General features: G+C 35.1%; 1 protein-coding gene across 7 annotated transcripts in view; it reads right to left on the reverse strand.

The window, feature by feature from the left end:
- Positions 1-15,681, reverse strand: part of WDR19 (WD repeat domain 19) — a 41,384-nt gene that overhangs the window by 13,943 nt on the left and 11,760 nt on the right. For 6 of the 7 annotated variants that reach the window (XM_083836229.1, XM_083836227.1, XM_083836228.1 and 3 more), the window contains 17 exons: positions 15,534-15,648; positions 14,596-14,702; positions 14,123-14,245; positions 12,222-12,371; positions 11,539-11,686; positions 10,741-10,945; positions 10,029-10,188; positions 9,337-9,447; positions 8,923-9,032; positions 7,739-7,796; positions 6,670-6,816; positions 6,480-6,562; positions 5,431-5,514; positions 4,193-4,339; positions 3,232-3,356; positions 1,726-1,838; positions 1,000-1,068 (listed from right to left, as the gene is read on the reverse strand). In XM_083836229.1, coding sequence (XP_083692355.1) covers positions 1,000-1,068; positions 1,726-1,838; positions 3,232-3,356; positions 4,193-4,339; positions 5,431-5,514; positions 6,480-6,562; positions 6,670-6,816; positions 7,739-7,796; positions 8,923-9,032; positions 9,337-9,447; positions 10,029-10,188; positions 10,741-10,945; positions 11,539-11,686; positions 12,222-12,371; positions 14,123-14,245; positions 14,596-14,702; positions 15,534-15,648 — 2,055 coding nt within the window. Of the gene's footprint in view, positions 1-315; positions 418-999; positions 1,069-1,725; positions 1,839-3,231; positions 3,357-4,192; positions 4,340-5,430; positions 5,515-6,479; positions 6,563-6,669; positions 6,817-7,738; positions 7,797-8,922; positions 9,033-9,336; positions 9,448-10,028; positions 10,189-10,740; positions 10,946-11,538; positions 11,687-12,221; positions 12,372-14,122; positions 14,246-14,595; positions 14,703-15,533; positions 15,649-15,681 lie in introns of all 7 variants that reach the window. The other variant, XM_083836233.1, reaches the window with a different exon arrangement.

Raw genomic sequence — 15,681 nt, forward strand, 5'->3', positions numbered from 1 at the left:
GCTGGGAGTCCTTCAAGGGGACAGATGCAGTCAGAGCATAGTTTGCACAGTGGAAAGAAGATAGCACTAAACACTAGTGCTAAGTATTTCCCCCCTGCTCGGCCCTGGTGAAGCCACATCTGGAGTACTGTGTCCAGTTCTGGGCCCCCCAGTACAAGAGGGATAATGGATGTACTGGAGAGAGTCCAGCAAAGGGCCACGCAGATGACTACGAGCCAGAAGCATCTCTCATACGAGGAAATGCTCAGAAAGCTGGGACTGTTTTTCCTAGAGAAGAGAAGGCTCAGAGGGAATCTCCTCAATGTATGTAAATACCTGAAGGGAGGGTGCAAAGAGGACATATCCAGGCTCTTTTCAGTGGTGCCCAGTGATGGGACAAGAGGCAATGGGCACAAGGTGAAACACAGGGAATTCCACCTGAACACAGGGAAACACTATTTTACTGCAAGGGTGACTGAGCACTAGAACAGATTGCCCAGAGAAGTTGTGGTGTCTCCACCCATGGAAATATTCAAAACTTGACCAGAAGTGGTCCTGGGCAACCTGCTCTAGGTGCCCCTGTTTGAGCAGAAGGCTTGGACCACATGACCTTCAGAGGTCCCTTCCAACCCCACCAATTCTGTGATTCTGTGAGAGAAGAAGAGAGAATGGAGGCATGTTGACCTCTCTTACCACAGTGCACAGACTGGAAAAATCAGCAAGACTGAGAAGTCATATACAAATATTGTTACAAAAAGAAAGTTCCACACTCAGGTATCTCTGACTCGAAACCATAAAGGTACTAATGTATTAATAAACTCTCCTAGGAACACTGAAAACACTTTTTCCACTTGTGTCAGAACTAATTTACTCAATGTAAATATCACCTTTATTGATAGGGTTTTCCTTCTATTTGCAATCTGTCCAAACACACTCATTGACACTACGAAAATGCAATAATACTGAAAGTACACCTCTTGAAAAGATGAGATTTTTTGTTGTTGTAACAAAGTTGCTTACCGTTTCAATTGCCATTTCTATAGATAAGTTATCTTCTGTGCTTGGACTTTTTATAAAGTGCTTTAATGCCTAAAATGAAAAAAAAGAGTTAAAACTGAGATACATGAACTTAACATTCACCTCACTTTTATCAGGTTGTTTCTTTCTGTCTTTTGACAGAAAAGTAGTGCACTAGATGCTTATCTTGATGCTTATAGCCATCAGGATAACCACATATGCTATAAAGGTAGCAGCAGCTCTTACTCTTGCAAGAAAGAGTATTTACACTTAGTAGGCATCATCTGACAGACCTGTGTGTCAGGAGTGTCAATTGAAATACTTCCTTCTTTTAAAATAATGGTTTAAGTTTGGATATGCAACGCTATTTAATAACCTATTTCTTCAGTGACCAAATCTTCACTGGTTAAGCAAATAAACTCTAAGTAAATTCTACTTATCCGTTCACGTCATTTAGAGATTCACAGAGAATAGTGTGTTGTTGATTCACCTGGAGCCTCTACTGTTTGAAAAATTTATGTGCGTGGCACTGTATAATTCATAATTCATAATTCAATAATAAATACAGAGAGCTCACTCTAATATAAAAAGGTGTAAAAAAAGCTAAGTATGTATATCAGTTACGGCAGATAAAAAGTCTACCATGAACGTCTCTAATCTGGAAGTCCTGTACTTTGGACAGTTTCTATGACCCTTCAACTCTCATTGGTTTATCTTTTAAGTACTGACCCGTGCATATTGGCCACACAGCAAGAAAAATTTTCCTGCTTGAAAATGTTTCTTTTCTCCTTCAAAATATAGTGCAATGCTCTGATAATCTTCATTGCTAGTATTCTCAGAACCTGCAACACAAAGAAAGGAAGGATAGCAGAGTATTCTTATTAAGTAAGACAAAAGCCTACCAAAGAATTAAATTCCTATTTTACAAAGGAAAACAAAGCCAGCTAGACTCAAATTGTCTTACGCATTCGTTTTTCTACTTAATCAAAGACTAAATGTCAGACATCAGGAGCTAATAACGCAGCGTAATAATTGTTTCCATAGGTTTTACACTGTAATGGGATTTCTGTTTTTTATTTAACAGACATAATAAAATGGCATAACTATGACCCAGTAATTATTTTTTTTTCATTATGTCTTGGCAACAATAAAACAGAAGAAATAATTACGAGATTATCACTGGGATTATTTTATTTAAGATTATGAGAATATATCTGTATTGCACAGTAAAAGACTATCAGGAGCAATCTAACCATGTAGCAGCAGGGAATACTACCAAGTCTTCTAACCAAGTTTCCATTTTACTGCACACATCTAAAACAAAGACAGCCACTTCTTCAGAGTAAGTTTTAAAGTTTTTCCACCCACTTAAATTACAATTTGAGACACCCTATTCTGGATAGGAGGGAAGGAAGAAAGCGTAAGGAATAATAGGACAATACTGCCCACCTTGAAAAGCAGCTGTAATAGTACATCACTAAGCTAACTGTTGTCAATCTTTTATAGTTACCATAGCAAGAATAGATTTTTAAAGGAAGAGATTAATCAATAACACGAGACAATTTGGTAGAAACTTATGTACTTATGTGAAACTGTGTCCACAAAGAAGGCTGCCTGACAGGGGAGAAAAACAGAAAATGTGTTGCAAATCAACAAGCTGGCCACTAACTGACTTGATAACCTGAGGTAAAAGTGAGCTTCTCAGCAAGTCCTCCTTTTGCCTTCCACTGAGACAACAGGAGGCCATGAAGGGCCTTAAGGGAAGATAAAAAAAAAAAAGGACAAGTAACATAAATGTTAAAAAAAAAAAAAAAAGATCTGGAACCATGACAAAAAGAAAAGAGGGGATAAAAATCAATTTTACTAGTAAAAATCTAAGTTTCAGAAAAGTAGTACTAACTATATTAGGGTCAAAGAAAAGGATTCCACAACTGACATAGGAAAACAGTCTAGACAAATGCTTTACCTCTGTAGATAAACAAAAAAAGCTCCAACACAGTCAAGAATTTAAGAACAACCTATACTGAGGATCACGGGAGACACCTGAGCTGAAAGTGAACCCTAGCTTATAGGCCTGAATGAGACACAGGGTGACAAATCTGACCATGGTGACAAAATAGACCAGAAATGGAAACCAAATTTCACAGCCCTTGTCTTATCATTTCAAATTGGTCTAAAGCAAGTAAAAGAATAGCACAACACATTACAAACAAACTGCTGAACTCGCATACTCACTGATGATATCAGCATAAATCTCCATCTTGTTGTGTTGTTGAGCTAATGTGAAAGCCTCATTATTGCACTTGGACATAACCAGGAATTGGATGGCAGAGCCATAGTCACCAAGCTTCAGGAAGAATCTAGTCAAAATGAACAAATTAATACTTTAGTTAAGTAACATAACGAATAATATTCCAAATGTTTTAAGAAACATACTGTATTTTGTGGCCTGCAAGTACGATACATTTCTGGTTTATTTTATATCTCGAATATTTTAAGAAGGTTACTAAAACTAACTTAGTATAAATAATACAGCGTGGCTACTTTTATTATTGTCTAAACTCACTACTTCTGGCTAATATAATTGTTAAAAAGTTAGATTAATAAAACAGTACCTGCTTAATTACTTAATTGCCCAAATTTTAGAGAACTCAAATCACTAAACTGAAATATATAGTCACTGACCAAGCACTAATAACCAGAGTCTGACACATTAGCATGCCTCACCAACTTCCAATAGGTATGGCCTCTCTTACCCTTTTTAAACTCTGACTGCCCATCCCATAAACAGAAAGTTCAATAAAACAGGAACACTAAGAATGTAACTCCTGAGAGAAGTTAATAAGAATACTGTGTATAACAATTGATGTTACTATGTTCTCCATAGTTGCATCTAGAAAATCACTAACTTCATAAATACAATTGTGGTTTAAGAGTGATACATGATTTAAACAGAAAAGAAAGCAAATGTAAGAAGAGAGATGTTATGGGATGCATAAAGACTGCTGTTGTGGAAATATATATTCTACAAGCTTACAAGATTTATTTAAATTCAGTTTACTATACTAAGCACAATTTTAGTCTCAGACAACAACATGGAAGAAAGAAACATAGTTAATAGCTCTCAAAGGTTTTTAATCTATGATTAAAAGATTTGATGATCGAAGATTTTTTAATCTATGTCATGTATTATTACCTGGCCACTATCTTTGCTCCATCAAGAGACTGTGTTTCTCTCACAATATTAACAGCCTTTTCAGGATTATTAAGGTGATCCAAATACAGTCGGATTACGCTGTCCCACTGTTTTGCATTTTCATAAGCCATCACAGCTTCCTTGTAACTGTAAAAGCAATGGTTTCAGTTTTTCTAACTTTTAAATAACTCTTTACAGTATGGTATGAAAGAAACAAACAGTATTTTACTTCTAAGAGGTTATTCTATGTCACCTTCTTTTCAGTTTGCATTTAATAGCCTTGTTCTGTATTTACCAAGATTTTTTTCTCTCTTTCTTTTTTCTTCTTTCACTCTTTATCTTGGGAGATGGAAGGTTGAGACGACAGAAAAATTTCTGCCACACCAGTATTTTTGACCTACTCTGCCAGCATCCCTTTGGGTATATCTTAGTAGTAGTTAATCCGTCCCATCAGTGAACATCATCTGTTCCATCGGTTCTATATTAAATCACTTGGGACCGAGAGAATAATAAAATCCACACAGATGATAGATTGTTGTATAATTTCAAAAATTATACTTTATTTTCTGCTCTGTAAACAAGTTCAATGTCTCATTCTCACACTATGGAATTGTCACAAATAGTATTTTTTTTCTTATCAACCCAATCATTTAGCTTTGGTGGTCTCCCATTATAAGCTGTCGTTATTCTGGAGCACATTTACTTAGAAGCAATGACAAGCAGAAAACTACTTTTTGTGATTAAATATAACCTATTTGGGGCTTTTTCATTCAGCCAATAGTTTCACTTTATTCAGTATTTTGCAAGGGCAGTTAAGATGTAACAGTAATGTGTTTCTAGAATGAATTTTTTTCCATGATTATTCACACTTTGAATGACCTTAAAAATCACAGCTTTATGAAAGGAGCCGTTAGAAAGAAACTAGACTTCAATGCTCTGCTAACTGAAATGCTGCATTGGGTGCAGTACCTTAAAACCTTTAATAATTTTTGCTAAAGAGACAGAAATGCTTGGATGGGAAAAAAAAACACAAAAAAACCAACAATTAAAACACATCTTTGATACTAGTGGTAGGTCCTTAGACTATGTTAAAATCTTTATGTAACACTTAAACTTACAGATTTCAGAATCCCTTTTCACAACGATGTTCTATGTAAAATTTGAAGTCTTCTACAGAAAGAACAATGTACTCCATAAATAATAATATTTTATAAATGCAGATAAGCATGCAAACACACCTGCCATCTGCTTCTTTGGCCTTTGCATATTGTAGATGAATCTTTGGAGATGACACATGCGAAAGAAGCTCACCAACCTTTGCCCTAGACAGACGAGATAGTAGTCATTTAAGAAATATTTCTGATTTCAAATTTTCTCCAGTAAAACAGGCATATTTATATTGATACTGAAAAAGAGTTAAGAAAAAGCAGTAACTGAACATAACCTATAAGCTTTGAAGGCATTTTTATATTTTCAAAAGGCTGCACTTGATGGAAACGGAACTGGAAATTATAGACTGCTTCATGGGCATACAAGCCTTAAGTAGCACAGTACCTTCTTTGTTTGAGGTGTATGAGCGTAAGAAGTGCCAGACTGACCATTTCTGTCTCCATTATTCTCCAGCTCATCTACAGAGGCAGCACAGTATTAAAACTGTACCTACAGGAGGGGTATTTCTGATCTCTACTATAATCTGCTCTTGATATTAAAAACGCATAAAACATAATTAGGTAAAAACTAAGGCTTTAAGTCTCTCCACAAATTGTACTTATCCCCTGTAAGTTTCACAATAACCAAACTCACTTTAGACATTAATATTATTGAACATTATGTTAGTTGCTTTGACAGCTCATGATACTGACTCCGTTTGAGCCACAAACTTAGAACTGCTTCCAACCATCTGAATATTCAGTCTCAGCCATGTATTTTACAACCAAAGAAATTTAATGAACTAAACAGTAACTACAAGAATAAAATGATTAAATCCAGTGCACGCACACACACACACAAAGGGCTCAAAACCGCACGTAACTAATTTAAACATATCACACAACCAGAAGAAACAGGAAGACTACCCTCCATTTCCAGGAAGACTATATTTAAGCCAACGTTAGCTTTTGAGAATATCTGGTGAACACTGTTCTTCTTCAAGCTTGGTGGAGGCAACCATAAAAATCAATGAAACATAAGACATTTTGCAGTATTAACAGATTTGTTCTTTCCTAAAGAGCACACAGCACTTCCTCTGTCTCAAGAAATGTAACACTTCCCTGGAACCTGTACGTACCAGTTTTTACACCGGATGTATACTGATGCTGCCTTGTCATAATATTGTCCCTTTTCATACAGCTGAGCAGCTTCTGAAAATTGCTGTAATATTGAAAATCATTATAATATCATTTGTAAATTCTGATTACAAGTAAATATCTTAATGTATTCACAAATTCAACCTTAGCTTTATTAACTCATCTGCATACCTTCATGCTCTCCAGAATAGTTCCACAGTCTCTTTTTAGTAACCTACTGGGATGCTTAATGGCCTGGTTTACCCCTCGACGGATATCTCCCGTTCGAATGGACATTTGAGCTATTCCAGCGAGGCAAGCTTCATCATGCTCCTGGTACTAGCAATCAAATAAAAAGCAGTAACTATACGTTATACATCAGAAACCTCAGCTCACAAAACCGTAGCAACAAAGCACCGAATCAAATTAACAAAATATTACATGGTCTCAGTTAAATCAATTTTTGTCTAGCAATTCTTGCTTAACTTCAACTATTATTTACTTATTAAGAATTCCACTTAGTTTTCTTCTTAACCTTTGGTGTTAAATTTTTACATTTTACTTACAAAATGTGTCCAGGCCAAGCCTACAGAGAATGTTTTTACAGTTGGCTCAGTACTATTCCTCTTTTTCATTCAAAACCAACAGTAAAAACAGAAAAAGAAGGAAATATTACACTTGCAGTCTCCCTTCATTTTTTTTAAAAGGTGGTGATCCCACTGATATTTTATAAAGCCAAATGGCCTGAATTCAGAAAACAATTGCTATTTTCCCTATTACGTTTCCCTATTATCATTTGATCTGTTTCATAATAGACATTTTGCAAATATCAGGGAAAACAATGCCAGAATAAGGGAGGATCTATTGAACATTATGTTTATTTTCTAATGCAATCCTTGTCTATCTTTATGCAGATAACAACTCAGTAAAGAAGAACAGAAGGAATAATTAGGACTTTTGTTTCAACAATGAAAATCCTGGCAATATTACCCATGGTATTTGCACGTCTATTATGAAACTGCTCAAATGATAAAAAAAACTAAGTCTAGTTGTGCCGTGTTAATACAATGGCAGTACTGCCTTAAAAGTAGAGAAAGCATTGTTCTGTGTATTAAAAATAACAGAAGTGCAAAGACTACTATCCCAAAAGCGGTAGTTGTACAGATTTAGAGCTGAATACAAAAACCTAGTAAATCTGAAACATGACAACTAAATGTGCAGTATGATAGTACACATGCTATCGTTACTAAAAAGGAATTACCTTATTGTCTCCAGTGATTCCCTTCTCATAATGTGCCAGAGCATTAATATAATCACCCCTAAAAGAAAATTGGAATTTATATGGAACAACAGTTTTAACAGGAAGTGATAATTACCTTCCCACTACAACAAATCTTTGAGACAGGTTATGCATCTATTTGTCTTGCTTCAGACATAAAGACTGCATACAAGGATGCAAGGTATACAAAAGATGGAAGTCACACAGTATGTGATTGTGTTTCCCTCACACTTTATTAAGCAATTAGTGAAAAGGGCCATCCGTTTCTCAATTCCTTTACACTGAGACCAATACAATTCCCTGAAAGACAGGCAAAGAGTACCCAAGTGTGCAATATGCCTCAATAATTCAATCTCTACTTCTACACATTTTGCTGGAAAATAAACCAATCTTCTAAAATTATTTAGTATTTTTTTATCCTAAAAATGAAAGCTTCTTTTTCTTAAGTACCTTCAGTTTTCTTAAGTACAACACAAGTTACAGATGGTCACATAGCTTCAGCTGCCCATTTCCTCCTCTTTCTGTGACCAGCAAGCGTCCTCCCACAGATCTAGGGGCATTATGGAGATGGGAAAGAGTTTTTCCAGGAACTTTACTAATATAGAGAAATTTTCCCCTTGGTTTTGATGTTAAACAGACTGTGTTTAATCTACAAAGAATTAGCTATAGAACAGACTTTAAAATCTGGCAAATGGATGATACATTCTCTCTTTCAGAGACTGTCAGGCTTGAAATTTGACACTCCTCTATCTAAAATATGTGAGAATATGAAGGTTCTTGGGTGTTGAAAGAAAGACAGGCTAAAGTTTTAAATGCAAGGCTTTCATCTGATATAAGAAGTGTTAAATGCTGTGAATTTTCTCTATTTTCCAAACACTGATCTGCAACAAAGTACTATTTAGTAGATTATATTATATAGTTGACCTACCAGTTGAAAAGAACACAGATATACTGTAATTAATCAAAAGTAACTATTATTTTCTAACCTATGTCTCTAGCGTGAAGTATTCACACAAAACTAGTTTTCCTGGCACTATAGCGGCAAGAACTGACAGGCTCCCTTTTCAGCAATAACGTAAGCTAATGTATCTCAATTCCATTGTTTTTCTAATTAGCATGAGCACTGGTTTAATATTTTTATACAGCAGCATTTTAGGAGAACTTACGTGAATTCAAGCTGCATTGCATACTCCTTTGATATGAATGGGATTTGGTTTGGGGCCAACCGCTTAGCCAGCTGAAGTGCACTGTCCCAGTGTTGCAAGTCTTTTCGCATCTATGAAAAAGAGTAACATTTTCTGATGCAGATATCAAATTCTGAATTGTAATACAAAATTTATACTTGCACAATTATAATACTATAATATTTATAATACTTATAATATTATATAAATACAGTTATAGAGCTAGTACTCTAGAAGGAAGCAGACAATTTGAGAGAGCTACATACATCCTAAAAGAATGTCGGGTGGTCACACAATAGCACGAACAAAATTATAAAAGGGCAAAATTATCAGAAGGTAAAATATTCCAACATTAAGGTGAAGATTGCAGAAAAAAATTTCACACATCTTGAATACCTCAAGTGCAGCAGTAGGACGGGAGGATGCCAGATATAAATCCTGAGCCAGATTAAAATCACCAGTAAACATGGCAAGATGTCCTGCTAAAAGGTTGTGGTCTTCTATTCCCTGTAAAAAGACACAATAGGTCCAATAGAATGCCAAAAGACAAGAAAAAAAAGGTCATAAACAACATAATCCATTATACACAGTAAAACAATATATCTGGACATTTGACAATTACACATATCAGATTCTACAAACCAGAAAAAGCCCTCACTTTCTTTTTGTAGCTCAAAGCCAGTATTGCAATCACTGTCTAAAATCAGCATTTTGCAGAAGCATATTCTTAAGGTACAATTTCACGTACACTTTTAGAAGTCTTCAATCTGCCTAAAAAACATTGGTGGCCTTAAACATTTTCTCACAAATAACAAAGGCAAAGAGCCTGTCTGACACATGAACATATCCTGCTGCTCTCAAGCAAATGTGGGAAACAACGTTGTGCATCCCAGTAGAATGCTGCAGCCACCTGAAGAGCAAACTGTCAAGAGTTCTGCAGTTTGAATGTCTGACTACTAACTCCCTTGAAAATAATTCACCTTTTATTTAAAAAGAAACAAAATTTCCACAAAAAGAATAATAATTCAGCAATTCTTAAGAAGAATTAATGCATAATGTTTCCCATTAAAAGCGACTTTACATTCTACCTTTATTTGTTCTAGTGACATCACCATCCCAGCATTACCAAATGTCCGATAAACACGTATTGCAAAATCCACCTCCATATGATATAAGCAGGCTTTGGCCAGTTCATTCCAACCAGACGGGTCATTCAGAAGCCTGCATATCTCCCATGCTTCAGAAAACCTATAGAAGACAAAAGTAATTTAAAACTAATATTACTTGTATCTAAAATTCCTTCTCAACGCATTCTGTTCCTAATACTAGAGCAGGGAAAATCCAAGAAGTCTCTACTTCTAAGCCATGGAGAAACAATTACCAGAAAGAAGGGAGAAATACAAATATATAACTTACAGCACTGTTTTCTCCTCCTTCTACCACACTTTTTCAGGAAATCACCTGCTTTTCCTATTCTGGCATTCTTTCCGTTATACTGATTTTTCTTTGTTTCATTACATTGTGAGGTGAATGGGCAAGAATCACTTTTAGCTGGGTTTGGAAGAGCCACTGTCACAGAACCACAGATCAGTTTTGAAAAAATTACTTTTACTTGACAGTGGAAAAACAAATAAAGCAGCAGTGTGTCACTTTGGTCTGCATAGACAGCTACATGGCCTGAGGGATCAATATCATTTATCAATACTCAGTATGACATTTTTAGATCACTAGGATACACTGTATAGAGCTATAAGCACAGAAGAAAACATTTTACACAATATAATTAAAACACAGATGTACCTTTTCAACATTAACGTTTGAGTAAGCATTTCTGCCAGCTCATTAGGTCCAAAGTCTTTCAAATTTCCAAGGAAACTGTGAGTACTGAGATAGATATTGTTTGTTTTCCCACTCTGAGTCTGACAAGTTAGTTCTCCATTATACAACAGCAAAGGTTTATGGGAAAAGGGGACATCCGTGCCACCTGCCAATATAACCTTGGACCCTAGATTTCAGGATCAGGAAGAAAAGAAGACATCATTTAAAAAAATCCCTACTTGGTAAAAAATATAGTAAGCAGTCAGCATAGATCTGCTGGGTATTAAACTCAAGGCTTCTAATTCTCATAGTCACGATCTACTGTACAAGTGTATGCTTTTTAGCATTGTAGAAATACATAATGTAAATCTTCTAAATTATTACAGTCATTTTCCAAATGTTTGTAGATAAATTTACTGGTGCTTGTCAAAAATACAGAAATTGCTATGATTACAGTTTTGGTAAACAGTAAGTGAATACAAGTTTTGTCATCTCAATCTGAAGAGTTTCTCATGAATATTTCAAAATTCAGTTAAAGCACAACATGTAAATTTCAGACAAAAGATTATAGTAGCAAAAAGCCTGAAGGGTTAAGACCAACTTTACAGAGAAACCTATGCAACATCTAGTTTTCTGTTAATCAGTTACACTTCAAAACTTGTGTACCACTGTTCATTTTCATATGCAGTTACGAAAATATTTAACAGAAAAGAAAAAATAGAACATGCTTTGCTTTATTAACTGAAATAGTTAATAAGATTTTATAAGAATTTACAGTACCTTGAATGGCATCTTTATGAAAGACATAAGTATATGCTTTATCATCATCATAAGCAACAAAAACACCTTTATCCATTGGCCAGTTTTCCCACAGGATTCCTTTAATAGTTGGTGAGAAATTTGGAATCTCATATAATCTATCACTTACCTACAAATAATGCAAAAGTAAAATTACTAGGAAGCAAGACTAATGACACAAGGTAAATTTTCATCACGATAATGATTAAAAATAAAGAAACAAAAGTAGTGCAGAAATATGAAATTCATATTACAAAGAAGTTTTCTTATGAGCAGCGACTCTGAATAACAATAATTGTTTAACTCATAAAGGAAGTAAATAAGTGTTATAAGCATGATATTTACTTTCCTTAGAAGAAGGGTATTGAGACAGGCAGTGAAACTGAAAGGTAGTACTTGTTACCTGGCTAAATTATCTGTATTTGAATACACAAATGCATTCATTTCTGACAACTACTGACAAGGAAATTAGTATAATTAAATTGTCCTGATCTACTGTGACATTTGTATTTCCTTACAGTACCATTAGGTTATCTTCAAGCCTTTCTGGCAATTTCTTCTTCCACATACGTGCTGGAGTGACATAAGTTTTTTCATTCTCTACTACACGCACTGTAAGAGCTTACTTGTAAATACAATGGCATGGGTATCCCACACTAACTTACTGGACAGTAGACAAAGCCATCACTTTTTTCATCTATGAAAGCCAGCCTGGTTCCATTGGGATCGGGAAAAATTTTTCTCACGCTGACAGGATGACGATATTCATTCACATATTGCCAGTCTTCAATGTAGAAATAATGAATAACTCCAGTCTAACAAGAAATATCAGAAAAATCTAATAATGGCACTAATAAATGGCAAATAGATAATTAACAGGATCGTAGTTTTTCCCTTCCTAGAATTCTGAGCATGAAGTGTGTTTAAAGAAATTATTTCCAGCTTTTTTTTTGGCTTCTTTCCTCCTTCACAGATGTTACTGGGCAGGACAGGAAAACTTGAGTCTTTTTAGGGGGTGGGTAAAAAAAAAAAAGGATGTTTGAAGATTTTTGTTTATTTATTATTATTATTTTAATGAAAACCCCATTTCCTGCTTTCCCTAATAAAAAGATACAAGTATCCATTACTGTAGCAGGACAGAGCTTTCTCTTTCTTTTCTGATTAGTACTAGTTGTGAATTCCACTACATGTGACTGCAAAAAACAGAAATAAACTAAGAATCCAGAGATCTGAATTCATCCAAGTAAACTTCAGACATCCTAATGTAAGAGCATAATTAACCAACATAACAATAAGATCTTCAGCCAAGATCTGAATTACCTACTGAAAGTGCTTCTTTCTCTGCACATATACAGGAGAAAATGGAAACTAACCTATTTATTTGGTTCTGTTTTGGTTCCTATTACTTGACTTCTCTTCAAGCAAAACATAACCATGAGCGAGTTTTAGAGAAGGGGATAGAAAAGGTGTGCTCTTGTTCTCACTCTGCTTTACAGAGAACTATCTTTACTGCACAGTTCTCAAACCAGGGGAAATTTCTGCCTCTTTCCTGAAAGAAGCTTAACCTTCAACCCATGCTGAAAAATTTGACTCCCAGGAAGAACTAAAAATTCTTAAGTACAGGCGTACCTAATCCAGGGGGAAAAAAAGTAACCAAACTTACTGTTGAAAAATTGTGTTAATCACCTAGTACTGCACAAAGAACAACAGAAGTAAAAGAAGGCTTTCGAAGTCAATTGTAAAACTTGCACACACCAAATTGATCAGCTTTGAATCTGGCATTTTAAATTCATCAATACCAGTTTTACCTAGACAAAAAGGCAACTGAGGAGACAGTAAAGCACTTGACTACTAGAAAACCATTCAAGTTATTAAACCAGTGATAACACCAAAGACAGCAATTCTGTCTTTCCTCTGGAAGGTCACACCTTGTCTTATAAAGAGCACAGAACTACAGTGTCAAATGTACCTTGTAATCCCAGTGGCAGAAAATACTAAACCCAAAGAAACTACCCCCCCCTCCAAATCTCCCCCCAAAACCATAACAATGTGCACATGTTCACATCATTTTTCAGTGCCCTCTTAATTTCTTATCCTGGTTGAAACACCCCTAAAAAATTATCTTCTGACAAAAGCTTCAATAGTAAGTCAAGACCTCCATTTACGTATCATACCTGCTTACCTCATTACCTTTTAGTCCACATCTATCACGTTACCACCTAATTCAACATATTTTCAAGGGCTATCTTTTTGCTTATATCTGGAAGACACATTTATTCCCAAACCTCTCACTACTGCAATAGCATTAAATTCTGCTATTAACAAGCAGCCCTTTGCACTAAACACTAGTAAAAGCAAAACTTAACCCTCCTGCCAAAGCATCTCATACAAATTCAATAGTAAAGGAAGTTGGATGCAATTTTGACTGCTTTTGCATAGAAGATAATCCACATTAAATTTCTCAGAAGCATAATTTCTGCTAAAAATATAATGAGTAATAATCCAAATCATTCGGTAGAAACGTATTCTGTTTAAAAAGACACTTAAAAACAGAAATAATACTCACATCCGTGCCATATATGAGGAAGTCACCAGTTAAAGCATGGCACAAAATTCGGCATTTATCATCACCCGCTGGGAAGAGTCGAGTTTCCCGTTCTTCCTGAGCATCCAAACCATCACTTTCTATCTAAATATAAAGAATAAAATGAACTTAAAAACTCCACCGTTAACAGCAATGTATCAAAGTTTTACCTGTATCAAACTACATGCAAATGAGATGAAAACAACTTTTCCTGTCCAGAGGAAATAATTCAAAAGAAAACATTTTCTCTCACCTGTTCTAGAGTAGTTTATATTTCTAAAGTCTCTAGAAACTCAGTTTTATATTTTAATTAGCCAGAAAAAAAATATCTGAAGAGTTTTTATTTTTATCTCCTTTAACAGAAGATTACACCATTTTCTCTCAAGTTTAAAACTTAACTTGTTTAACTTAAATCTACTCATTAGTTCAGCACTCCGAATTGCCAAAGCTCTTACCATATGCAATTGAACTTTACCCTCAAAGAGAGCAGCAGCATAATCAGAATTAAGATGCATGTTTGCTACCGTACCCAGGTACTCCACATCTTTAAGCTTTTTTACATCTACAGAATTCAAACGGAAAAGAAACAGATATAAGCATTTTGATTTTATATAGGTCTTCACTTATCATAATCTAAATTTGCAGCTGAGAAACCAGATGTGAAGAACTCACAAATAAGCAGAGAGACAAGTCATACATACAGAGACTTTCTTCTTAGCAGTCAGAAAACTAGTTAGAAAGTACAAGAGAATCTATTCCTATGCAACTGTGACTAATATTCTTACAGTCTTGATTGATCTATTGTTATTCAAAAACAGGTTCTGGTTAGAGAGGCATGAAAGCTATAGACACCACTGTCCAAAATCTGATTATAGCATAACAAATTTCACCTTACACCACACAAACAACATAAACATTTACCAAACTCAGCATTTAATACAGATCAAACAGATCCTTAAGTATTTAAAGACATGGTCAAACAATTTCTCAAAAACTTAGAAGGCTTTCAGTAATTAACAACATGATCTAATAAATCAATAAAATTCTACATTTCATTACCTATACCTTGAACCTAAACCAATACTTTGTTTTATCTAATGTCCCTGCCCATGACAGGGGTTTGGAACTAGATGATCTTTAAGGTCCCTTCCAACCCAAACCTTTCCATGATTCTACTTACAATGTCTTGTCATGACTACTTCAGTTTGTGAAAATCATTATCTGGTCCTAATAGGACCATATGGCAATTCCAGTTGTTACTGTACAATGCAGAATGTCCAGCACTGCTAAACACAATACTGCATTTACAAAAAAAAAAAAAGAAAAAAAAAAAAGAAAAAAAGACATGCAATGATGCAGTAGTTTAAAATAAGAGAATGAAATCTCTGCTTACTGTTCTCTCCAAGTGCATAAAACCAAGCCCGATTGTTCATTCCCACAGCTAAATGATAGACACCAATAGCAACAAAACTGGGCTCTACTTCAACAGAGACAGTGACTGGTAGCTCCTGTAAGAAAAAGAGTATCAATTTCCATCCACT

This window comes from Anser anser (genome assembly GCF_964211835.1).
Source record: "Anser anser genome assembly, chromosome: 4".
Taxonomy (NCBI): domain Eukaryota; kingdom Metazoa; phylum Chordata; class Aves; order Anseriformes; family Anatidae; genus Anser; species Anser anser.